The sequence below is a fragment of the Lissotriton helveticus genome, chromosome 9 (assembly GCF_964261635.1).
Source record: "Lissotriton helveticus chromosome 9, aLisHel1.1, whole genome shotgun sequence".
NCBI lineage: Eukaryota > Metazoa > Chordata > Amphibia > Caudata > Salamandridae > Lissotriton > Lissotriton helveticus.
In genome coordinates, this window is record NC_136070.1 from 1,212,245,386 (window position 1) to 1,212,272,385 (window position 27,000).

The 27,000-nt window shown below is 44.8% G+C and overlaps 1 protein-coding gene across 4 annotated transcripts in view; it reads right to left on the reverse strand.

Moving 5' to 3' along the window:
* RAD18 (RAD18 E3 ubiquitin protein ligase) overlaps nucleotides 1–27,000 on the reverse strand; it is a 742,369-nt gene that overhangs the window by 67,019 nt on the left and 648,350 nt on the right. For all 4 annotated transcript variants that reach the window (XM_078662418.1, XM_078662420.1, XM_078662419.1 and 1 more), the window contains one exon: nucleotides 6,268–6,327. In XM_078662418.1, the coding sequence (XP_078518544.1) occupies nucleotides 6,268–6,327 (60 nt within the window). The remainder of the gene's footprint in view (nucleotides 1–6,267; nucleotides 6,328–27,000) is intronic.

Genomic DNA, 27,000 nt, shown 5'->3' on the forward strand with positions numbered 1-27,000 from the left:
AACAATCAGGAATCGGTCTTCGCCATCCACCATAGAGGAGGACAAGGCAAATGGTACTCTCTTGTGAATAACAATGGCAACCCCTCTGGAGTACCTGCTGTAATTCGAGAAATACCGATGCGGGCCCCAGTTCCTGGCAAGAGACTGAGTCTGAGGAGGATAAATGCATTTCCTGCATGAATGCAACATTTACTCCATGCCTAGAGATATAGTTGAAAACCTGTCTGCGCTTCGGGTATCATTAAGTCACCTAACGTTCCTGGACATCAAGGACAGCCCCGAGGGGCCGGTCTGGAGACCTAGTCTGGCCATTCGTGGAACCATGTCTTTCCTTCGTCAAAAAGCAGGCTAGCTGTGACACCCAAATTCGCAATGCGATCTGTGAACAAGAATAGAGATATTAACCAAAAAAAACCCTACCCCCCTCCCCCCACCCAGCCTCGTAGCAACCCCGTAGAGGCACATCCCAAGTGTTTGTAACCACGTATAGGCAAAAGGAATCAGTTGCAAAACAACATCACAAAGGAACTGCATAATCATAATAACCCCACTGAACAGAACTATAGCGGCAATCGCCATGGGGGGGAGCAACGCCGCGCCGAACAGACAAACCGTCTATTATGACACATGAAGTTCAAAAAAGATGTACAATCCAGCAGCTGTCAGAGAAGACCCAAAGGACACACATTGATGGAAGTTCAGCCAGTCCCAGATTCTGTGAAGAGCTCAACTCTGTCCTGCGAGGCCTCGTGAGCTGGAGAACGGGAGCCAGAAGCAGTGTCAGCAGCCGCGCCGGACTCCTGCCATTTGTACTGCTGGCAGAATTCCTGAGCCTCAGTGGGTGATTCAAAGATGCGGAATCTGCCATCGATATCCACTTTAAGGCGCGCTGGATAAAGCATACCATATTTTAGACCCAAGTTCCGAAGCGTCGCCTTGACACCGTTATATTTCCTGCGCGCCTCCTGGACTATAAAGGTGTCGCCCTGCCATGTCACTGTCCCCTTCTCATGAGCCGCCCTGAGAGCAGAATCACGGTCTCTGAAGTTCATGAGGCGGGCGATGATGGGGCGAGGAGGCTGGCCAGGACGGGGACGTGGCCCAAGGGACCTATGAGCACGTTCCACCACGAACCCCTGCGTAAACACCTCCCTACCAAACAGGTCGATTAGTAGCTTTTCAACGAAGATATCCATCCGTCCCGTAGATGTCGTCTCTGCCACGCCAAGAATACGTATGTTGTTTCTTCGACCACGCGCCTCGAGGTCTTCGTTCTTCACCGCCACCTCCTTAAGGATTTTTTCAACCCGTTCAAGTCTCTTCAATGCCCTGGATGCGCTATCCTCAGTATCCGAGATCCTGGATTCCACCACATCTAACCGACGGTCGTGGGCCTGTATCTTGGAGCCCATGTCCGCCATTTTCTGCTCGAGACTGTCAAAACGGCTATCCAATGCCTTGAAGCTCGCCCTCATTTCCGTCATCCTGGCCGTGACCAAGGAGGTTGTGTCGTCGCGGTCCGTCACCTCCGTCGCGCCCGAGGAGGAGCCCTGGGGGGTCCGCAGAAAGAAGGGACGCCTTATCGAAACTAAGTTTACGCTGGTTAGGATCCCTTTTCTCCATGGTGGCGACTGGCGGGAGAATGGTGAACAGAGGCCGAACTGTAGCGGCCAGTTGAGTCAGGAGCACGAGTAAACTGGAGGCACGCTGCCCAAAGTCAGGGCAGGGGCCGCTGGTGGGAGGTAGCGACAGGCAGCAGTAAAGGAGCTCAGACCCCGTGTGGTATCAACAAGGTGGTCACAGGTTCCCTCCTCGGGGTTTGCAAGCAGGAGTCCCGGTCTGAGACTCCCCAATGGCGGGAGGGAGCAGCCAACGCAAAGCTGCCGTGTGAGTTGAGGGAGTAGGCCCAGGTCCGCAAGAATGGCGCCAACATATAACAGAGCAGGCGGTATGCGATGTCTCAGGGGCCGTGAAAGGTAAGGTCACAGCGTTGGGATATGGAGGACAGCAAGCAGTCTCGTCCTCCAGTCACGGGCCGCAGTAGCCCCCGGCCTCCACTCATCTGCATGGGTCCATCGGCTGTATCAGGTAGCGGAGCGCCGGCAGCCGCAGCGGCCCCAGTCCCTCCCAGACCACCCCTGCAGCGCATAGCCCGCCCAGCCCCGCGCCCGAGCACCAACGGCCGCAACCGCCACCCAAGGTCCCGGCCCGCCGCGTCGACCCAGGCCCGGGGGCGGCCTACACGTCCCCGGGACCCGGACCGACAACGCCGTGGCGCCGGGCAAAAGAGGGCGGGGGCCGGGCCAGGGGCACAGGGCAGAGCGCGCCGAACGCCGCAGCGATGGGGGTAGAAGGGAACAGGCGCTCAGCCAACACGACGTCCACTCACCAGCCGGGCGCAGTTGGGGAGGCCTTCCGCGAGAGCACCGGGCCCTCGTTCCCCTCCGCCTGATCTTCGGTTCTCCACGGCCGCGGGGGCTGGGATTTCACTCGCCGACAGGATTAGCTGCAGGATGGTGTGTTGTGGTCTCCTCAATACCGAGTCTTTACATGGATAACGCTAAAAACGGTCACCCGTTCGGCGGAGCTTCAATATACAAAAGAGGTTTCTTAAGGGTAAACATCCGTTTTTAATTCATCAATTAATTATTCATTGATAAGTACATACCCTATCCATACATGAAAAACACTTCATTTAAATTCATTTCATCAATAGTGTAATACATCTTGGTCGCCTCCGTGGCCACGCCCCAGTTTTCTTCATTTATGAAAAGTTTTCAACCTTTCTCTTCCTCCGTCTTTCTGCTTTTTGTGTTTTTCCCTTTCTAATTTTGGGTAAATGTCCGACGAGGAAAAATAAGTGCAAAAAGAGAGCCAGTCGCCGGCTCAAATTAAGTACTGTCAGTGCAGCATGCGATGTATGAAATGTGCACCGCCTAATGCGCTCAGGTTATCTCTCCTTCACTATTCAACATCTGCATGCTTCCATTCACACAAGTATTGGGGCATTAAATGTGCATTTGCAAATTTTTGCAAAAGGCATCTGATTGGAGGATAAGTTGTGCTGTCAATTAAACATTGTAATATCTACAATGGTTCTGCCGGGTTCGCAACCTGATTTCTTCAAAATCTAATTAAATCACTTCACATTTCTTTCCTTCATACAGCTAATCAGACCAGAGCTCCAACCATTTGAGCTCTATAAATGCAAATCCACAATATACAAAAGAGGTTTCTTAAGGGTAAACATCCGTTTTTAATTCATCAATTAATTATTCATTGATAAGTACATACCCTATCCATACATGAAAAACACTTCATTTAAATTCATTTCATCAATAGTGTAATACATCTTGGTCGCCTCCGTGGCCACGCCCCAGTTTTCTTCATTTATGAAAAGTTTTCAACCTTTCTCTTCCTCCGTCTTTCTGCTTTTTGTGTTTTTCCCTTTCTAATTTTGGGTAAATGTCCGACGAGGAAAAATAAGTGCAAAAAGAGAGCCAGTCGCCCCCACGGCCAATCACCGGCTCAAATTAAGTACTGTCAGTGCAGCATGCGATGTATGAAATGTGCACCGCCTAATGCGCTCAGGTTATCTCTCCTTCACTATTCAACATCTGCATGCTTCCATTCACACAAGTATTGGGGCATTAAATGTGCATTTGCAAATTTTTGCAAAAGGCATCTGATTGGAGGATAAGTTGTGCTGTCAATTAAACATTGTAATATCTACAATGGTTCTGCCGGGTTCGCAACCTGATTTCTTCAAAATCTAATTAAATCACTTCACATTTCTTTCCTTCATACAGCTAATCAGACCAGAGCTCCAACCATTTGAGCTCTATAAATGCAAATCCACAATATACAAAAGAGGTTTCTTAAGGGTAAACATCCGTTTTTAATTCATCAATTAATTATTCATTGATAAGTACATACCCTATCCATACATGAAAAACACTTCATTTAAATTCATTTCATCAATAGTGTAATACAACGGCGCATTAGGGAAAGAAAGTGATTAAAGTGTGACAAAGTGCAAAAAGTGACATTTAGAGTGTACTTAATATACAGTGAATCTGGGAGGAAAAAGGAAAAGCAAGCAAAGGTTTTGGCCAGTTTCAACATTAATATATGATCACTCCAGTAGGTTATTCTAGTTGGATTGTTTTATAGCTGGAAGTCCTATACTGGTCCAATCATTAAAAAGCGTCGACGTTTCGAGTCTCCAGAATACATATGGTGGTATGATCGACTGTGTTGAACGAAGCTCAGAGGTCCAGCAAAATCAGGAGGCTGAGGTCATCTTTATCTGTCGTCAAGAGGGTCAAGACAATGTGTAAGGTAGCTGTCATTGCGCTGTGATCCCAGAGTGGTAGCCTTGCAGGAGATGGGTAGCTATGACGTATCTGGGAGTTGAACATAGTCTGCTTTTTCAATGATGTTGTCAATGAAAGTTAGGTTAGTGATGGGTCATTAGTTGGCAAGGTTACTGGGGCTTATTGCAGGTTTAATTAGGAATGGGAGCAATTGACTTGTCTTGACAGCTTCTGGGAAGATGCCTTGAGTGAGTGAGGCATTGACATGGTAAGTTGGGTTACAAGAGTGTGCCCACAGAGGAGGTTAATGAAGTACAATGATAAGACATCATCCTCTTAAGAAGTGGCTTTGAGGGTGTTGAACAAGTACAGGAAATCTGCAAGAGATAGGGTTTTGAAGGCGAACCATTGCTCAATTGTACGGGAAGTGGTAGGTCTAAGAGATGAAACAAGCTTGATGTTGTTGATCTTGCAAGGGGTTGATGCAGTGCTTGATTATCTTAAACAGCGTCCTGATCTGTTGGTAGCTTCACGGATGGTGTTAGTATAGTACTTTGCTTTACGCTGGCTTTGTGTTGCATGGAGGGACTTCAATAACGAGAGGTCATTAGGGCCCATAGTAAGATAAGTGTGCCCTATTATAGTGAAGGTGCTCTCCTCAGGGCAGCAGCGAACTGTAGCGCATCCATATGAAGTACGGAGTGGCTGTTTCAAAGCTGCTCCGTGTTTTACAGTGCAGGCGGCACTGCCTTCACTTTCAAGAAGGACTCGAGATTGCCCTGCATGCAGGTGCATTGAGTGACTGCACCAACCTGATATGGGATGTTTCTACCCTCCGGAGGGCTGCCTTTAGGAGGCACATCGAAAGTGCGCCACCTTTTTGTGGCACACTTTCAGTGCACCTCCTAAATGCATGTTTGCCTCTGGGCCCGCGTCCCTAATACTGCACGGGAACAGGGGCAAAGAGATTGCCTCATTCGAACGGGGCCACGCCCCTGACAAATGAGGCTACGCCCTCTTGAGATATTGCTGGTGCTACATGTGCACCAACGTTATTAGTATTACAGAAGGGGCCACACAAGAATCGGCAGCCTCTTCTGTAATACCAAAGTGCCTCAAGGGTGCACAAATCGGGCGCAGATACCCATTGCGACTCCAGGGCACTTTCTGTAATGCGACCCCGGCAGTTCCGCTTTTCTTTCTTTTTGTCTGTGAATGGATGTCTGTGAATGGATTCTTTTTTTATTAGTAACAATTTTCACATGCCAGAGTGATGAAGGCTTTGGCTTCCACTTGTACATTGTAATTGTGGCATAGATGTTAACAGTTTTCCAAAATAGTGTTGAAGTTCTTTAGAAGGGTCCGGGCTTCAGCCAGAGTTGATGCAGTGAGAGATGAGTTCAAGCATTAGGTTGTCTTTGGAGAAGTCTTTGAAGGATCAGGACTTTTTTTTCTTGTTTGCGTTGACCTTGGTTTGTTAGTTGGAAACGACCAGGGAAATAGTGGTGGTGAAGAGGTCAGTCCAGAGGTATGGGTCGTCTACATTGGATTGTTGGTGATGTTGAGAAGACAGTGGAAAGGAAATTTGCGGACGTGTGTTTGGTTTTACTGTGTATAATATGAAGCAAAGGATCTACCCATAGGCTCGAAGTGGAACCTGGGTAAGAATACATCTTAAGCAACAATGATTCGTAAGTAAACATCTCAAGCAACAATGTCCACAATGGGTATCAGTTTCTGATATTGGAATGTATTGATCGGTCATTATTATTTATTAAATCACGATTAACTACATAAATTACAAGCTGATCTTGCTAATTGATTTGCTGTGTACCACGGTTGTATCTGCTATTTTGTCTGCTACTTGACATATTTTATGGATGTAAACCAATCTGAGCAAGTGGATCTCATAATGCACAATTCAACATAGAAATATTTAATATATACTTACATATCTGAGGACTCATCAGTCTTAACTTCTTCAAGGTCACGTAAAATGTCTGAACTGGAACTGAAAGTAATATGACAAAAAAAAGGTCTATAAGTACCATGAATCAATATCTTAAACACTCTATTTTTGTTTTTCACCTCCAAAAACTTACTTGTGAGTCTTAGCTATGCACAAATATGCATTATTCATCCATAAAATACCACCAATCATGCAATTAACATCAAAACGTGAAAAATACACATGAAAAATAATGCCTTCAAGTTCCCTATATTGCAATTCCGAAGGGTCATTAATGATAAATATACCATGTTCCAGCAATTATGAATCATACGTACAGAGGACTACTTCCAGCATCTTGGACATAAGAAGTAGTAACATTAATCTTGCTTCTAGAATTCTCAACTCTTCTTGAGACCTTGACACAAGTATAAAAAGATGTAGTGGTTTATGCTGGACAAGTAACTTTATAAGGAAGCCTTGTCTTGAGGGCTATTCAATGAATCTCTGAGAATGTGGGAAAGGCAATCAAACTTTCATGCTCGGGATATTAAGAAGACTGCAGAATAGAACACGCTGCTGAAGGGTTCAAGTGAGGACTTGGGGTGTCCAATAATATTTACATCTGTGTAGTCCTTTTTCCATAAAATTAGGACCTATGACACGGTCAGGTTCTGCAGCTGTACAGACCTAACTTATATTTATTCGAAAAAAGCCTTGTAGCGAGGCACTGGATTATTTAAAGTAAAGAATCAATCCTCAACTCCATTCATGTTAATATATTCTAGTCTGCTTCATATCATTTAAACACAGCTCTCTTTCATTTCAATCAATTTCATGGACCAGGAGACAATGTTTTTAAAGACAGAACACGAGCATCTTTCACAGCTTTGCAGCTTCCTTTTCAGGACGATCGTTCAATGAACATTGTAGGTGATGGATGTAATCCTTGATTTAATCTCAGGCACTGGCAATCTGTGGTAGATAGTAATTCAAAAATTCCATTTGTCAACTTGTACCGATGTTGTAGTCATTCTCTGGGTGTCAATAGTATACTGAGCTCCAAGTAAGTCCTTAATGTAGAGGAAATGGATTAATCAAATTAGGAAACTGCATGAAAATCTGTATTTTCTAGGTGAGTAAATACTTATTTTATTATGATTTTTTTTATATTGTGGTATTTTTTAGATGGATGCTTCTACCTGGAGCTCCCTTAACTCTGATCCAGGAGAAAAGTTTTCCATATCTCTTCCTCAATGTTAGGATGTATCGGCTTCCTATCGGCGTCGTATGCGTAACCATTTAATGTCACATAAAGCACCCCTCTCTGTCGAGACAACATCAGTTTGCTGTTTCTTTCACGCCCTTGATTCGGCCCAGAGTTCTTCTGGAACATTTCTCTCAATACATTTTTTTCCTAAAAGGTAGAGCAACAGCGTCATCTCACGACCAACATGATCAGAATTCAAACCATCTAGTGAATGTGGCGGTCAAATGACGGTCAGTGATGCCCATGACATTTGGCTCAGTTCTCTATGTTCGGGTCATGACTCAGGCATGAGTCATGTCAAAGTGTGAACTCAAAAACCACGAAGGGTAGGCAAGCCAAACTCTTTATGAACCGGGCAAAGAATGAGATACAGGGCAGATCAAAATTATTACCATGATCAAGATTGAGGGTAAAGTTGGCACGGTCATCCACGTTGAGGCTTTCCCATCCAAAGCACAAGAAGAGGAGACACAGTAGTGGGAAGAAAAAGAAAGGGTCTGTGTCCGAAGGGTTCGCCTCTTCCCTCTGGCTCCTCTATTAGCAGCTGGTCAAAATTCACACCCCTTCTGGGCTGACACTGGCAGAGTTCCCGGTGCCATTGCTGCCTCCAGTGACCAGCACACAATCCTACCTAGACGTTCCGACACCGCATTGAGATCTGGCACTGCACGTTCAGGGGGCTATAGTCTACTCAGGAGCGCCTCTGTTCCCTATGAGTCATTTTGGGTTGCTCTGCTGACGGTCTTCCAACAGCAAAGTTCACACCCTTAATGCCCTGTTGGAGACGATGTTGTCTTCATTTTTGACTTTGGTGACTCTTGCCACCACCAATACCTGCCCCGATCGTGGCTCTGACACCACTGGTGTTGACACCAAGGCAGGAACAGGTCCTCTAGCCTTCAGAACCGGTTCAGAGGTCAAGTTGAGATCGCACAGTGACGACTCGTGGAACAGAAGATATGGAGAAAAACTATTCCTTACATGACCAGCGGACTCGACACCTCACTTAAGGATTCCTGGACCCTTCAGCACCTCTATCCCCAGATGGGGCTTCCTACTGTAACACCATTAAGAAGGTGGCAGAAACGTTTGGCCTCTCCATGCCCATAGTAAAAACTCAGGCCAACATTTTAACAAAGGTGCACAGCCTACATCCCATTCGGAAGAACCTCCGTTTGCTTTTAATGAAACCCTACTATAGTCTGTCCTTGCCACCTGGACCTAACCTCGTGGCTGTTAACAGAATAATATTAGGAGATACAGGCCAGAACAGAGTGATCCCCAGTTTTTCTGAACACCTTTTACCTAAAAGCCTGATTATTCAGGCGTCTTCCTCCTTGGAGTTTTCTGTGGGCACCTTCTCTTTGGCTCAGAACGACAGAGAATTAAAATGACTTGAGGCCTGGTCCAAAAAGGTTTTTGCTGCAGGGTGTCCAGCACTTCAGTCCTTCAATGCAACATGCCTCGCAGACAGGTATATTAATGATTTATTGAACATGGCCATTTGCATTGCACCAAAACTGCCCGATGACCTCCACACACATTTCATGGACCTTGTAAGTGATGATCAGGCGTCTTCAAGCAAGTCATCCAGTCTGGTCTCAAAGGTGCAGACTCAGGACCCAGAGCAAGGGGGACATCACTGGGGCTGCATAGGCGTTCATGGCTTAGGACATCAGGGTTTTCTAATGATGTCCAACTAACCCTCATTGACCTTCTGTCCACTGGCTCCAAACTATTCGGAGAAAGGCAGACTATGCCTTGGAGCATTTTAAAAAACTGTTCTGCAACTGCTTGGTCCCTTTTCTTATAACTTTAAAAAAGAAACAACCAGGGATTTCATAAGTTTTGTGACTTTGGAAGAGGTCTCAGAATCTGACAGCATCTGGCAGCCGTCGCACAGCAGGAAGCCCAAAACTTTTTTGTGCAGAAGTACAGGGGCCACTGGAAAGGAAAAGGTCGTACTCCACTCTCAGCCCGTTATATCCTCTTCCCAGTCCAACTCTCATTACCACTTGTCGGGGCGGTCAAGACTAGGCGGAGGTTGAGTGTCCTCTTTTCTGCAGTACTTATAGCCGCTGCTCGTATACTCCATCATTTCTCTGCCGAGTATGCTTTGGTGTTCCTTTCCTCTGCATGGCCCCACCTTGGCATGCAACACCCTCAACAACAGTTTGACTCTTAATTCAGTCCGGATTACAGCCATCACCAATTCTAGTTACACAAGTACCGTTTCTTGTCTTCTGTCTGGTATTTATTCTCAACGTTTTCCTTCATAGCCCATCGTAGGCACTTCTGAATGGCTTATTTGCCACATACTACACCTGCCTAGTTGTGAGTTCACCTCATGTATCTTTCTTCCACCACCGTACACTTCCTCTCTCTTTATCTTGTTCCTGCAGGTTCTTTTTAACCCCTGATTCCTATTCCCTTTGTCGCTGTTTTTCTATACTTCTCTTCCTCTTGCTTTTTTGCTTTTCTCTGGGTCAAAGTATGATGTGAAAAATAAGTCCCAGTCCCCAAAAATGAGTGCCGGTGCCCACTAACTTTAAACACCAGCAAACATTAATCAGTGCCATTCTGACTCCTTGAATCCATGTTTATCGACAGGTCAAAGCGTTGCATAAAACCCATCTCTGATCAAGTTTCAGGTGTCATGACAGGCTATGGCAGGGTCCAACCTCTCAACACAGAAGGATGCCATGAAGACCATCCATCCAAAGGAGTGGGTTACTGCTCCTCATGTGAGAACAAAAAATATGAAAAAGAGTTTCTGGTGGTTTAATTGGTTGACTTGTGGGTTCTAATCCGGAGTACACCACCTGACCAAACAGTTGACATCCTAGACAAACCTTTTTTTTTTTTACCCCTGTGCCCTCTTACCTGATTCGCTGGATTTGGAAGCACTCAAAGAGGCACAACACAATTGTATTAAACAATTCTAGTTGGACTGAAAACACCTGAAGCTGATGTGTTTGCTATGCAATTCTGTACAAGTTGTTTCACACCTGATGACCACCTCCGTTCAGGTAATTATTTACATGGTTTGCAGTCGTGGGCTTTTGTGTGATAGCCTCATTCATTGGGGCAGTCTTTGTCTTGTTTTGCTGCCACTGAACGAATTAGACTAACACACCTGAGATCAATGATTTGTAGGTTTGTTTAAAAGCTCAGGACTGGAGACACTGTCCGTCATTTGGATCTAATAACCTCTAGATTGGATTATGGCTATGTTTTATATTTGGGTGCTACTAACTCCCGGATAAAGCGGCTCCAGACGGTTCAGAATGGGATGTACGTCGTTACAACGCATGCTTTTACAACGCATGCCTTTACGACGCAAGTTTTACAATGCATGTCGTTACAACGACTTGCGTTGGGGGGCACTGGATAGTGAATAGTTTAATTTACTATTCCAACTCCAGTCCCCGTGGATATTAGGGAAGGTGTTGGATAGTAAATTAAAACTATTCCCTATCCTAGAGCGCCCCCCAGCGCAAGTCGTTGTGAAAGCTGCATTGTAATGGTTGCGTCGTAAAGGTACTTCGTTGTAAAAGTTGCGTTGTAAACGCTGTTCCCCTTCAGAATGTAGCGGCTCATCGACTATGGCATATCCTTGTAGTACGTCAGCCTCCCAACATCTTCGCCTACTGCACTGGCTTCAGATACAAAACTCAAAATCGAAGGCGCTATGCTACGAGTATAAAGCCATTCATCAGGCTGCTCCATTATACATACAATCTCAGATCCATCCCTAGATCACTAGGCAAGCGCTCTGGTCAGGTAACTCCGATCTGGCCACTATTACAAAAGTAATACTTGCAAGACTAGGAGGGCGGTCCTTTGCTTTTCTGGGACGGAAGCTATGGAACTCCTTGCCACTGAAACTCCGCCTATGTACTTTTGTGATGTTCAGGAAGATGCTTAAGACCTAGCTCTTCTAGTTCTTGATTTTGCTCTTCTCTTTTCTTTCTGTTAGCGCTTGGAAACCTCATTGGGATATCCATGCACTTTACAAATCTGAATAAAATAGAATAGCATAGAATACTGACCTGAAGTGGGTGATCTCTCTTATCTCACTCACACATACTCACTCACTTGGGAGAACAGATTGGAGAACTAGTCAGTGGGAACTCTCTAGTTTACCATTCACTGCTCAAGACAGAGCTGGCAAAAACAACTTGAATCCAAAGTGAACAGATCTCAGACAGAAAAAAATGCACACATGGGGCGAGGCCACTGTCAGACTAGCCTATAGGGGATCAGGAAGTGACAGACGGGCTGGTCTGATGGGTCAGAGTGTGGGGCGGTTTTGGGTTGTTTGTGGGCCTGTTTTATGGTGTGGTAGAATACGCTGTTGATTTTTCAGAAATTACCACAAATGTTGCCTGCAAAAAGCACAATCCCATACCTAGCAAGACCCTCTACACAGTGTGCTTTTACAATTTCAAAACTGCCCCAATTCGCAAACATGGGCTTCTTTTTTACCTATCTGTTGCACAAATTGGGGCCCCATTTATTTTGGTGGCCAGGTCTATTTTCTGTCCCAAACCTCAGTGGCAGGCAGCACCTTAACCGAGCCAGCTACTGCATAAACCAACCTATTTGTCATCGTTATCCCAGACAAGGATGAAAGCAGATGAGCGACCTCGAAACAACTTGCATCAACACCCTGGGGGCGCTGCTGACAAATGGTGCATTTCCTCGAAAAAAGTAATCGCGTATATAAGCCTGGGGTTCTTTCCAGCTTGAAATATTAATAACTCAAAGCGAACATGTTAGAGAGCACGCCACGTACACACGATAGGGAGAGTAAACCGACACCCAGGTACGAGTGACTGAAAGTATTCATGCCTGACACACCCACGCTCACATCTCGCATTTACTGCTGCAGACAGCTTGTCAGGGTTCACAGGGCATGAACAGGTAGACTACATATCAAAAGCAATATCCTTTTCACTGCCTGTGTTTGACGTGCCACTGGAATATGCAATTTTCTTAGTTTAATTTAAGCTTCAAGAGCCAGAATTCACTTGTTGAGCTGCCCAGATCGTCATGGGGAACGATGGCTCTGAAACATGTCCCCTTCACGCCAGGCACCAATTTCTAGGGCACTATTAGATTAGGGGGTATTAATGACAGAGGCAGACACGCCATCAAAATATGGATCGCGTGCTTCTGATATAGCAGACATTCTCCGGACAATCCCAGGGAGCTGCTCTACAAAAGTGATATCCTTATTCAAAGACATGCCATGAGTCAACGATGGCACAAAGTAACCAATCAGGGAAGCGTCCAAAACAACGCAGGTAGAGCCACACGTGCTGTAACAACGCCAGCGTAAACACGCTTGCCTGAACTACACATATGCCTTAACCACGCATATGCGTTGCTAAGGAATATGCGCGGTCTAGATGTCCGGAATGGGCGGGCCCAGGGAGGATCGGGAGTGGATGCAGTGAGGTATGTGGGGCTTGATCCGGGTGGCGGTAGCAGCGGGGGGTGGGGGAGTGGGTAGTTTATGGACCAAACAAAGTCAGGCAGAAAGCACAGGGCATTGCCGGGTATTAATTACATTGTTTCTAATGGGAGAAATTATTAATCAAATAAATGAAATTATTATTCATAAATTGCAGGAGTTTGAAATGGGCACATCTGTGTATCAGGAGGCAGTGGAGCTTCCTGAGGCATGGTGTGATAGGAGTTCTGTGTGGGAGGTTGAGTATGAGTCTGGCTGCTGAGTTCTGGATGGTTTGTAGTTTTCTCATGAGTTGTTTGGTGATCCCTGTGTGGAGGTTACTCCCATAGTCCAACTTGCTAGTGACTAGGGAGTGAGTGACGATTTTAATAGAGTTGCTTGGGGGCCATTTGAAGATCTTACACAGCACCTCCAGGGTGTGAAAGTAGGATGCAGTGATGGTGTGGTCATGTTCAGTTTGCTGTCAATGATGATTACGAGGTTCCTGGTGTGGATGCTGGGTGTGGGTCCGAGTTCCGCTGGCCACCAGTTGGAGACCCATGGTAAAGTGTTCTAAGAAAGCCAACCGCGATACTTGAGCAGTTTGATCAAGTAGATGATATCACTGTCATCAAAGAACTTTTAAAATGTAAATCTGGGTCCCCTATGGACCCTTGCCCATCCAGGCTCTGGAAATCCTTTAGTGAGTTTGTTGCACCTACCTTACAGGCAATTTGGAACAGGTCCATTGTTGAAGGAGTCTTCCCTGATGCCTGGAAGCATGCTACACTACTCCCACTAAAGAAAAAAGCTAATGGTGACCCAATGGACCTCAATAACCTGTGCCCCATATCATTGCTGGCAGCCCCTGGGAAAATGCTTGAGAAAATTATACAAAGGCAACTCAACAATTATATTGAGATGCATGATATATTACATGAGACCCAATCAGGCTTTAGACCGGGCTTCAGCACGGAGACGGCTCTTATTGAGGTAGCTGACTCCGTAAGGTGGTCGTTGGATTCAGGGGAGTCAGCTATGCTGGTTCTCCTGGATCTATCGGCCGCTTTTGATACGGTGGACCATCTTAAATTGCTACAACGGCTGGCGGAGATAGGGCTAAAAGATCAGGCACTGGGCTGGGTTCGCTCGTACTTATCGCAGAGAACACAGAAGGTGGCTCTAGGGGAGTTTGTTTCTAAATCCACCAAGATAAAATACGGCGTCCCCCAGGGCTCGGCTTTGAGCCCGCTTCTATTTAATGTTTACCTGGCCCCCCTTTTTACGCTTATCGCCAACTGGGGGATCAAAGCGATCTCCTACGCCGACGATACCCAGTTGGTGTTCCCATACTCGGAGGTATCTGAAAGTGCCTTTGCGAGTTTCAAGGGTTGCCTCCAAGATGTCGCTAGAGTGATGAACACAAATAAATTAAAATTGAATGCCGGGAAGACAGAGGTGATCTTCTTCGGCAAAGGCTCGCCTCCTCCTGCAGAGCTGTGGTGGCCGGTGGAAATGGGTTCCCCCCCCTCGCCTAGCCATAGTGCCAAAAACTTGGGGATCAGATGGGATAGCAGCCTATCCTTTGCCTCGCATATTCAGCAAACTGCAGGCTGCTGTTTCTCTAAACTGAGGAACCTGAACAAGATATTGCGGCTACTGCCGGAGGAGTGTCGCAAGACGGTTGTTCATGCAACTGTAACTTCTAGGCTGGACTACGCCAATGGCTTATACCTGGGCCTTCCTGCCTATCTGATCCAACGGCTTCAGATGGTCCAGAATGCGGCTGCGAGACCGCTAAGGCAAATTCCCTTCAAACACTCAGTCTCTCCGCACCTGCAAGCCCTGCACTGGCTCCCAGTGGCCAGCAGGATAAAGTTCAAAACCTTGACTCTGGCATATAGAGCCCTATATGGTACTTGCCCTAATTACCTGAGATCTAGGCTCCCCCGATACCATCAATCTAGAACTCTCGTTTCCAACGGGCGGGTGCAGCTTGTGGTCCCTCGGGTAAAAAGAGCACGCCTAGGGGGAAGAACCTTGACGGCTAACGTAGCCATGTTATGGAACTCTCTTCCCCCAGAGCTACAACAGGCTCCCTCTGAAGCCGTCCTCAAACAAAGACTTAAGACCTGGCTCTTCCACAAAATACACTAACTTCCTGTATGTGGCTTGCGCTTCGGGGCTCCGCTGCTTTCACAGCGCCGGGACACCTCCTTGTGAGGTAGCTGTTCGCGCTCAATAAATCGCATTATTATTATTATTGCCAAAAATCACTACTTCTGTCGTGTAGGTGTTGAACTTCAGACAGCTGGCTTTCATCTAGTAAGCGATTTTGGTCATGCAGGAAGTTAACTTGTTTGTCGTGTTGGCGGGCACTGTCCGAAAGGGAAATATGAGTTGCATGTCGTAGGCGTAGGAGAGGATGTTCTAATCGCAACACTCAGACTCATCACAGAACTAAGGAACGCATGTATAGAACCTCTTCTCAACAGTTTTAAAGACAGCGCCCCACCTTCTTTCTAGAGCTCCTTGAGACACTGGTAGCTTTCAAGTCAAGGAACAACAACACATCTGTGATTGGACTGCCTGCAGGCTCATGGCTTAGGGTGGAATATGTGTGGATTGTGCACGGGTTGGATGCATTTATGTAATGAGAATGATCGAGTTCTAGTCTGTTTTTATGAATAACTGTCTTTTCTTGGAAGTGGGGGGCAGGGGGGCAGCAGTGTAGGATTATATATGAAATGTCTTAGAAGTACAATATATACTAACCCAACGGATAAGTGATGGGGTAGAGCGCAGCCACTTGGACGGGAACCTATTCAGTAGAAGCCTAGAATTAGAAAGTTCTCCAAGGTTAAGGCCAAAGCATTAACACCATTGCCTACGTTTTTCAACTCTGCCTAATAATTGATTAATAAACAACATACAAAGATATTAAACTTGGATCAGATCTTTATTCACAGAGGGGCAAACTAAATTCTTGAGCAATTTGATTTCTTTAGATCACTCACTGTACGAGCTGGGAAGATGCAGCGGGGCTCTGTCCGTTCTTCGCTTATTTACTTTAATCACAATGTGATAAAAGTCAGTGAGTCTGCAGCCCCTTGTTCTCCCAAGCTCTGACAGAGGTACAACAATCGTCCCAATAGCATCAGAGAGAGAATGAAGTAGGGAATGTGATTCCAGCCAGAATAATCTGCCCCTTTTGATGATCTGCTGCTGAGGATGGCTGTGGCTGGTTAAGTACTTGGTTTACATGTCTTTTACACTGACCGGATTACACAGGGAGGGGTGGGGGGGGGGGGTAGTGTTTGCCCCACTGATTAAGACAAACATGTTTAGCAAACTGTACTGCATAATCGGTCACTGCAGAATGTGCATTATTACATTTAGGAAGACAATTTTGTAAGAGAAATGGTTTATGAGAAGTGCACTGATGGGAGATAAAAGAATCTGCTTATTAGGTCTCGCCTAAACAGCGCATTCTCTGCAACAACATATTGTTTACAAATCCGTGGGTTTACAACCCACCCACAGCATACCGTTAAGTTGTTTTCGCTGTCACTCTCATTTGCAATCTTTTGATTTCTTAGCTCTTGCTAGCTTCCCTTTCTTTTGTGTGTTAGCTCCTGACTGGAGAACGGACGTGTTCTCCCTCGTCTTTATGGAACACACAATTTATTTTATTTTATAAATGTTTCAGTATTATTCCTGGATGTGCAATGTGCTTTCCTACTTTTACCCAGGCATACAGCTTCTTATTTATGTTGCTTTTACCTTATTTGCCGTCTCTATTGACACTTTAGTTACTTACATCCACAACTGTACTACTCTACACTACTCCACGCCACTCTGCTTTACGTCACTCCACTCTACACAATGCCACTCTACGGCAAGCTCCTCTATGCCACTCATCTCTATGCCATTCCACTTCATTCAACACAATGCCACTGTACTCCACCCCACTCTCTGCTCCTCTACTCCACTCTACAAGACTCAACTCGCCACTCCACACACACCAACTCTATGCCATTCCACTTCATTCCACACAATACCACAGTACTCCACCCCACTCTATGCTCCTCTACTCCACTCTACAAGACTCCACTCTACACCACTCCACACAACGCCAACTCTATGCCACTCCATCCACCCTATGCCACTTCACGCCAATGCCAATCCACACTACTCTATGCCACCCCACTCTACGGCATTCTACACTACACTCTATATTAATGATGTCTATACTACACTCTACGGCACTCCACAGAATTTCACTCTTTCTACGCCACCCTGAGCTACACTACCCTAAGCTATGCCAATATACGCCACTCCATTCCACTCTACATCACTCTTTGCCACTCTCTACATCACTCTGTGCCACAATATCCTACGCCAATCTACTCTACACCACTCCCCCCACTCTAAGCCACTGTGCGTCATTTAACTCTATGCCACTCCACATCATACCAACCTAATCTATGGCACTCCACTCCATCCACACAATGCCACGCTATTCTATTCCACTCCACTCCACTCTAAGCCACTCCTCTCTATTCTATGGCACTCTATGACATTCTACTCCACGCCATTCCACTCTATACCAATCTAATCTACCCCACTCTACTCTAAGCCACACTATTATTAATATTATTATTATTATTATTAAATTGGTTTTGTAACGCGCGCAGCTACCCAAAAAGGGTTTCCCGGCGCCTAGCACACAAATTGCTAGAAAAGGAGCAGTCAAGAACCATTTGCTACTAAAAGAGCCAAGTTTTAAGAATTCTTCGAAAGCTGAGATAGGACAGGTCATTCTTCAAGGACACCGGAAGAGAATTCCAGATTTTGGGGCCAGGACAAGAAAAGGAATGACCTCCCACTCTTGCAAGTTTAAATCTGGGAATCACAAAGTCTCCGTGGGCTGTAGAGCGCAGGGGACGAGAAGGAATGTAAGGATGGATGATCTCTTGCAGATACGCTGTTGCCACACCTTGTTTGATTTTAAAGATGTAACACAGGGTTTTAAATGTAATTCTTTGATCAATTCGAAGCCAGTGAAGGTCACGTAAATACGGCGAGATGGAAGCCTGTCTAGGAACTTGACAAAGAAGGCGTACTGCAGAGTTCTGAACTACCTGTAGCTTTCTCAGTACCGTTTGGCAGCTACTGAGATAGAGAACATTGCTGTAATCGAGACGAGAGATGATGAGTGCCTGGACTACCATGCGTTGGGTTAAGGCAGGAAGCATCCAAATGATCTTACGAAGCCACCTTAAGATCGTAAAACAGATGGCAGCAACACTGGCCACCTGTTGTCTCATAGAAAGACTATCATCAATAATGATGCCCAGATTACGGACATGGGTGACAGGTAGGGGACAGGTACCCATTTCCTGAGGCTCAATGGTGAGGGCCCCATAGGTCCTTGTGCTTGCCCAGGATAAGGACCTAAGTCTTACCACCATTTAACTTCAAAAAGTTAAGGCGCATCCACTCTGTCACTTGCCATAGGCCGCACTGAAGGGCAGATGTCGTTGTGTCTTTAGAGGTAGAAGTAGAAAGGGAGAAGACAATCTGCGTATCATCTGCATACGAATATAGGGAAAGACCCGCCTCTTCCACAATCTCTGCCAGAGGTCTGACATAGATGTTGAAGAGCAGGGGGCTTAAAATTGACCCCTGTGGGACTCCATGTGCTGATACGCAGATCTTAGATGATGCCTTAGCAGAAAAGACTTGAAAAGTGCGACCCTCAAGGGATGAAGCAAACCAGGATAGGGCATGGCCGTCCAGCCCAAGAGACCTAAGAGCGTTAAGCAAGATGTTATGCGACACAGTGTCGAATGCGGCACTCAAATCTAATAGAATGAGTGCCGCAGTTTCCCCTTGATCTAAATGCTGGCGCAGTTTCTCAGTAACCCCAAGCAGAGCGGTTTCAGTTGAAAAGTTGGCTCTGAACCAGGATTGTGAATAATGAAGAAAGCCAACTTTATCTATGTGTTGTGTCAGTTGAGTATTGATATGTTCCTCCAAAATTTTGGAGAAAGCCGGAAGCAGAGATATAGGTCTAAAGTTAGATAGTACAGAAGGATCTGCTCCGGCCTTTTTCAACAAAGGGATGATCATGGCTCGCTTCCACTCGGGGGGGGGGGGGGTACCAAGGCCTCCCGCACAGAGGCGTTGAGAAGATTGATAAGGACGCCTTTAGATGTGGCAGAGAGCTGACAAAGGATGTTAATAGGCAAAGGATCAAGAGGAGACCCAGATTTAATACTGTTTAAACCATTATGGAAAGACGCCTCTTCAAATGGGTGCCAGGAAGAAATCTTGGCTATCTGGTCTCAATTACTGTGATATGTAGGGTCAAATGCAGAAGCCATACTACACAAGGAAGGGGAAGGAGCAGAGAGTGACTTGTAAATAAGTTCAAACTTCTGAATAAAGAAGTCAGCAATGTTGTTACATTGATTTTCATCAAAGACAGGAGGAGGAGGGATGGTATCAGAGCCAGCTAACTTCTTCACTACCGAAAATAGAGCCCGAGGACGATTAGATGCCTTAGTTATTGTGTTAGCAATGTAAAAAATGCGTGCGTCTTTACACGCTGAATGAGAACTTTTAAGAGCAGCTTTGTAAGCATCTTTACAAGTTAAAGAGTACGATCTCCTCCATCTTCTTTCTAGTGCTTTACATTTAGACTTAATAACTTTAAGATCGTTTGTAAACCATGGGTCAGGGGGATTATGAGTAAAGCTGCATTTGGGTACAGGGCGCAGACAGATGTCAATGGCATAGGTTAGCCAGTCCGAGACAGCAGTATTTAATGAAAGCAAAGGTAAAGTGACATAGGTATGCTAGTAGACAGAATAGTATTAAAATATACCAGTCCACACCACGCTACTCCACACAATGCAACTCTATGGCACTAAACACTACTCTAACCTATGCCACTCTAAGCCATTTGATTCTACTCTACATCACTCTTTGCCACTCGACTCTTTGTCATTCATGTCTGTCCCACTCTACTGTACTCCACTCCACTCTACATCACTCTACTCCACTCTCCTCTATGCCACTCTCCTCTACCCCACACCACTAACATTTAGTCGTACTGAACAGCGGCCACACTGCTGTACAACATGCCTAAAAGACATTGGCATAGACAACAGCTTTCACATAGGAGAAACCTATTGGCTTTGTCACTGCTGTTTCAGGCCTGTCATGTCACTGCATTTTGGGCAAGGCATCAACACTTTCAAATTGGGCTCTCACCCTCAGTCACAATCCACTCACTGTGATTTGGAATGGACTTTGAGCTTCCCAAATGGTTACAAGACGGGGCACTGAAACGGTCATCTTGGCAGCCACCGTGTGTAGTGCTTAAACGGTCTCACGCTGGGAGGCTGACAGTAGGGACGGTGGGGGTGGGACTAGCATGGAGCACGCCTGATCTAAGGGTAGAGAGATGAGCTACTGCACATGAACACTCTGGTATCCGTTGCCCTCTCTGACCAGGTCATCAGTGAGAGTGCAGAAATGTGTGTCTCAGGTGAGGGACGCAGCCTCTGCTTGGATGAAGCGCTGTGCACACATCAACTTTAAACATGCCAGGCAAACAAGGAAACAACCAGAAACCAGAGGATGTAGCCTAACGGTTAGGGCAGTCGACTTCAAATCTGGGAAACCGGGTTTGAGTCTTCGCAACAACGCTCAACATCCTATGATTCCGGGCAAATCACTTAATCTCCCAGTGCCTAACAAAAATGAATGTGTCCTTGTGTAACGCAACTGGTGCTCGTGTTACCCGATTTCGGGTCAAGTTCGTGATACAAAACCCTTCGGAAAAGAAAAAAAACTGGGAAATAAACCCTTCACCATTTCACATGAGGCTGAATGTGCAACATTGGTGATCGAAACAGAAGAGGTGCAAAACAGAGAGGAAATGGCAGCAGCTGGCAGGTAGTCATCCATCAACAGAGCAGAGGGCACTGTCAACAAGCATTGGAAAAACCAACCGCCAATTTTGTTTGTCATGTGTTCATTACAAAGTATAGCTGAAAAATGCATTCTTATAATACGCCACAGGACCCAGTTGTAAAATATATAATGGGTCATTTAGAGACCCCGCTCCCTCCAAATACCACCATGAAATGAGAGGTCTGCATGCTTTAATCATTTGATTTGCGGCACGGAAGCTGACGGGAAGTTTACAGATGAAAATACATGTAACATTGTAGTAAGAGGACATGGCCGAGCGCTTTTGGTGTCCGGGTGAGACTGCCCTAGTACCTATTGTTACCCCTTATGTGTAGCATCAATGAAATTACACCCTTGACTCACCCAGGCTGAAACCGAAAAATTCAGTTTCACCATAAGCCACTGCATGTGCTATCCCCGTACTCTCAGTGTTTCTACCACCTTGCCAAAACATGCACAAATAATGACACTTGTGACTTGTTACAGGTGTAATCTGCGTGAAAAGCCTCAATTTCCCTCAACATTTCCAAAAACCCTCTTGCAGTAGGCCACCAATGTTCACCACCCACAGTGAAATGATTTTTAGGCCATTTCAGTTCTAAATAAAGTAAATGCACCAATGTACACAATTTCCACCATGAGAAGTACCCATCCACTAGCTCGACCCGCCAAGGGTGTCGCAGCAGCGTGCAAATATTCCTATCATTTTTGTCTTGAACGGTTGACAGGTAAGCTTTTTTAACCTACAGAATGTATAGATTCTGGGACAGTTCTTGGCCTCACCTAGCCTAACTGCTGCAAAACCGTCATACTTCCGATAATTCCAAAATTCCTAGGGAGACTCGCATTTCTGAAAAGAAGTGATGCCAGCAGACAGCAAGGGTATCTGCATGCAACGTCAGCAGATGAACTATCAAAGACTCAATGTGAGCCCTTAAGGTATAGACAGAATGGTCATGGTTAGGATGGACGGTTAAAGGGTTCACCTTGAGGGATAAACTGAATGGTCAAGGTTAGGATTGGTTGGAAGGTTATAGGGTTCACCTTAAGGGATAGACAGAATGAGCAAGGTTAGGATGAACGGTTAAAAGGTTCACCTTGAGGATGGACAGAATGGCCAAGGTTAGGATGGACGGTTAAAGGGTTCACCTTGAGGGATAGACAGAACGAGTAAGAATAGGATGGATGGTTAAAGGGTTCCCCTTGAGAGATAGAGAGAATGAGCAAGGTTAGGTGGGGTTGGAAGATTAAAGGGTTCACCAACAACTGACACAAGTGTGAGGCATACATGAAAGAACAGAAAAGGACACCGGAACCAGTTTATTTAACAATAACAAAACATGTTTAGCTTTAATTTCCTTGCTTAACAAGTAACATGATCTGACAATTGTAAAAGACTAGTTTATTTTACAAGAACAGGATATATAAAAAAAACTTTCTCAGGGTTGAAGCTATTTAGTAACTTAAAATTACTAAGGAAGGGGGTGGATGTCATTGACTGTACACCCTTGGACATATAAAGTTCATCTTAACAACCAGCTTGTTTTTACTTTTTTTACGACTTGTAGTTGCACTGAATGGGGCGAGGGGCAGGAGAGCACCGTTCCTTTACATTTACACATTTATTCAAGGAGTGCACCCAGGGATTCTGTGTAAACATGATTTACTGATATCCTTGAATGCGGGCTGATGTTTCTTTCATGAGATTTACTGGTCTGCTACTGCTCAGCAGCTACCTAGAACTGTTGCCCTGCCTTTAATAGTACAAAAGCAGCCATAAACAATCAAGGAAAGTGCAGCACTCTTGCAAGCACAGTGTCAGACTGCATATATTTTCCTATTTGTATAAACAAAAGTTATTGTTTTAAGGTTTATAATATCGTTTGTCATAACTATCTATTAAACATTCTGTTATGAATTTGAAATGTTAGAAAAAAATGTGTAAAATTAGTGGACCACATACAGCCAAGCCTCTTCACGAAAATAATTCAAAAGCAAAGATAATGTTTGTAGCACTCAGATGCTCATGAACAGCCAGATAGGAGGAACCATGTAGCCTACTGTTAATGCACAGACCCTCCAAAGCAAACATCATCTGGCATACACCATCATCATCATCATCGCTCCCTTGCAAAGAGGCCAGTATAAGAATATGGCTTTGATTTTGCTTATAAAAGCTTCCAGATTCCCTGCATGTGGCCTGTATAGAATCAAAGCACTATGTGACTTTATGCAAGAGCCACAATAGGACACACTGGTTTAGTCTCGCCCCAACTTCCTCTTAAACTAAAAAAAATCAAGCCCAAGTATTTCAACAGGATGATAGGAAGATGTCCACTTAAAGAGGCCATCCTGCAAATGATGCCACAAAATCTCATCATCTAAGAAACAGTCTATAAAGTTTATTGATGATGATTGTTGGTGTTTTCATCTTGGCTGGATAGATAACCCATTTAAACAAAGCCATGTGCATCAACACACACAAACACACCGGATTATCTCACCTAGATTACTACAACTCATTATACGTGGGACTATCAGTCTACGTTTTTAAAAATTACATATGATCCAGAACTGTGCAGCTAGATTGGCTACAAGTGTGCAATGTAGCTTTCACATCGCTCCAGTGTTGGCGACAAACCATCGGCTCCCAGTAAGGGTGAGAATCCTGTGTAAATCCCTCTGTCTGGTGCATAGAGTGGTCCATCAACCAAGTCTTTCACCTCTCAGATTATGATTCAAGCTGTATAGTGCCACACGTACTCTGAGATCAGCCTCCCAATTACATTTTTTAAACGTTTTGAAAGTTAAACGAATGTCAGTGGCTTGCACAGCTTTTTTCGGTCACCTAAAAGACATGGCGAAAATGTACTACCATTAACAGAGCCACTCAGGGATGCCACCCTGCAACGAAAAAGCGGTGATGATTATATGTTATATATTGTATAAAAACAAAAAAAAACTATTTTGAAATTAAAAAAAAGTGGAACATGTTCCATGACATCTTTAAAAGGGAATCAGACCATCGGAAACTAGGGGGTAATTTGAAGGCCTGGTTTCTCCTCCAGGCTTAATGAGGAGAAATGATATATAGCAGAAACAAGTTCGTTTATGACTTGATTTTAGCGCCACGATACCCCAGTGGGGTGATAGATGCGCTTTTAAAACAAATAAACATGCAGGCAGTGGCAGGAAGTAAACAGGCCTCTAAGATCAGATTCTGCACAGGAGCAAGCATGTGTTTTCACTTTAGAGCCCCACCCATTGAATGCAGCAGGCTTAGTGGAATAAATTTACTTGGCCCCGGCTGAGAATTATAAAATGTGCCTAATGTTGTATTGTTCAGCCTTCTTTAATTTTAAAGCGATATATGATTCCATGGAATGTGGGCACTTTTGACAAAGTTTTGCTTAAGGTTTTGAACCTTCCCAGGAAAATTTAGAAAGGAAAAAGTGTAAGTTACAATAATAGTGTTGGAACTGAAAAATCATGTCTGCTAGGGAGAGGACAGCTGAATGCCTTTGGAGTTTTTTACCTTGTGTATATTGCTAGGTATTGCTTTACTTCGCTTCAATCAGTGTGTACTCTAATTTTTTTAATGTGTTCTTAAGCAATACCGCACCTCGCCTGAAACTCAATTTAATTTCGATCAGAGAGTGTGTCACTAGGATTGGGCCAAAAGTAACTAGAGATGTCACAATACTCAACAGGGAAAAGGGGAAAGGCTTGGGTCCTGTCCCTGACCAGCCTGGACCACTCTTATAGAATAAACAAACAAAGGAGCCGGACAGTTAACGTTTTTAGAAACAAATGCACACCTAGTATAATCAATTGCTAGGCTGAACAACCATTTGTGTTGAGTCACTTATTTTTTTATGAAAGATTATGAACCAGGTTTTTTAGCATCAAAAGATACACCACCACATTTACAAAGGTTCACAAATACATTGAATAAACCAAAAACAATACATTCAATCAAATAATACACATATAAACAATTGTGATGAAAATACATATAGACAACTGTGCAATGTCTCAGCAAATTACATCATTGAGGCACCAATCCTGAATACAAATTGAACAAGTGGACCGGAAAGATGAAGTACTAGCCTACTTGTTTCATCCACCACAGAATACACAGTGAATTTATCACATGGTGCGGAAAATAGGAAAACACATAAACTATACAACAGTGTAGAAATGTGTGAGTTCTATTCCTATTACGCCCTAGTAGTTTGGTATCTTGGTGGAACTGGACGCCGACGCGTTTCGAACCCAACAACGATTAACGGGTTCTCCTCAGGACATGGACTGGGGGGGTCGTTGTCACTGTGAATTAAGTTAAAAAATGGTATCAATGATGAGCTAACTAACAACTCACTGAAACTCGGACACTGTAAAAAAAACGTGCAAGTACCTTATACTTGGGGTGTCAGGATACTCCCTGTGAATAAGATGGTGTACAAAACCTTAGTTACTATCGGTCTTATAAAAGTCCCTATGAGCCCCCATGTTAAATACACGAATTTTGGCACATACCTCGATGTGGTAGACACTGGGAAGTGGTTGGGGGTGCCGGTGCACCTAAAGTGGATGGTATACGATTTTGGAGCGCCTAAAAGAAGCAAGAGCACTTCTTAGTATAGTCCTGAGTGTTTCAGCGTGATAAAAAGATGTAATAACATATAAAATCCTACCTTCGTATGTAGGCATATGGATTTATTTGTGCGCGTACGCAGGCGGCAACCGCCGCAAGAGTTGAACAACTGCAGGAACAGAGAATGGGCGTTTTAGAAAAGGTATAATATAGCGCTCGCTCAACAAAACTAACATTTGTATTGTGGGACTTACTTCAGAGACGATGGAATGAAGCCCTGCAACCGGCACCCAGGCGATACTGAATGACAAGTCGAAGCTAGGGGGGGCGTGTCCAATTGTATTTAACGCGGGCCGAGTCCTCGTGCATTTTGGGATATGTAGTTCCAAATTGCATAATAGCGCGGTGTCCATTGCTGGATTGGAAAGGGGGGCTCAAAGAGGGGGTTCACAGTAGGGGACCTGTGTCCTTGTGGTGTCAAAGGGACACATACGTTAAGGAAGATGTCGGCAATTGAAAACTTAGCGGACACATGAGCAGCAGCAAGCGGAGACAGACAATCGCCGCGGACAAGATATTGACATTGGTAAACCGCTGTTCGCACTAAAAAAAAAACGAAGCATTGGACAGCAGATCTCATCCACACGAGGCACTACCAAAAGAGAAGTACAAGGAACCCTCTTCAACATTTTATATGTTTTTACATCTTTTTATCACGCTGAAACACTCAGGACTATACTAAGAAGTGCTCTTGCTTCTTTTAGGCGCTCCAAAATCGTATACCATCCACTTTAGGTGCACCGGCACCCCAACCACTTCCCAGTGTCTACCACATCGAGGTATGTGCCAAAATTCGTGTATTTAACATGGGGGCTCATAGGGACTTTTATAAGACCGATAGTAACTAAGGTTTTGTACACCATCTTATTCACAGGGAGTATCCTGACACCCCAAGTATAAGGTACTTGCACGGTTTTTTTACAGTGTCCGAGTTTCAGTGAGTTGTTAGTTAGCTCATCATTGATACCATTTTTTAACTTAATTCACAGTGACAATGACCCCCCCAGTCCATGTCCTGAGGAGAACCCGTTAATCGTTGTTGGGTTCGAAACGCGTCGGCGTCCAGTTCCACCAAGATACCAAACTACTAGGGCGTAATAGGAATAGAACTCACACATTTCTACACTGTTGTATAGTTTATGTGTTTTCCTATTTTCCGCACCATGTGATAAATTCACTGTGTATTCTGTGGTGGATGAAACAAGTAGGCTAGTACTTCATCTTTCCGGTCCACTTGTTCAATTTGTATTCAGGATTGGTGCCTCAATGATGTAATTTGCTGAGGCATTGCACAGTTGTCTATATGTATTTTCATCACAATTGTTTATATGTGTATTATTTGATTGAATGTATTGTTTTTGGTTT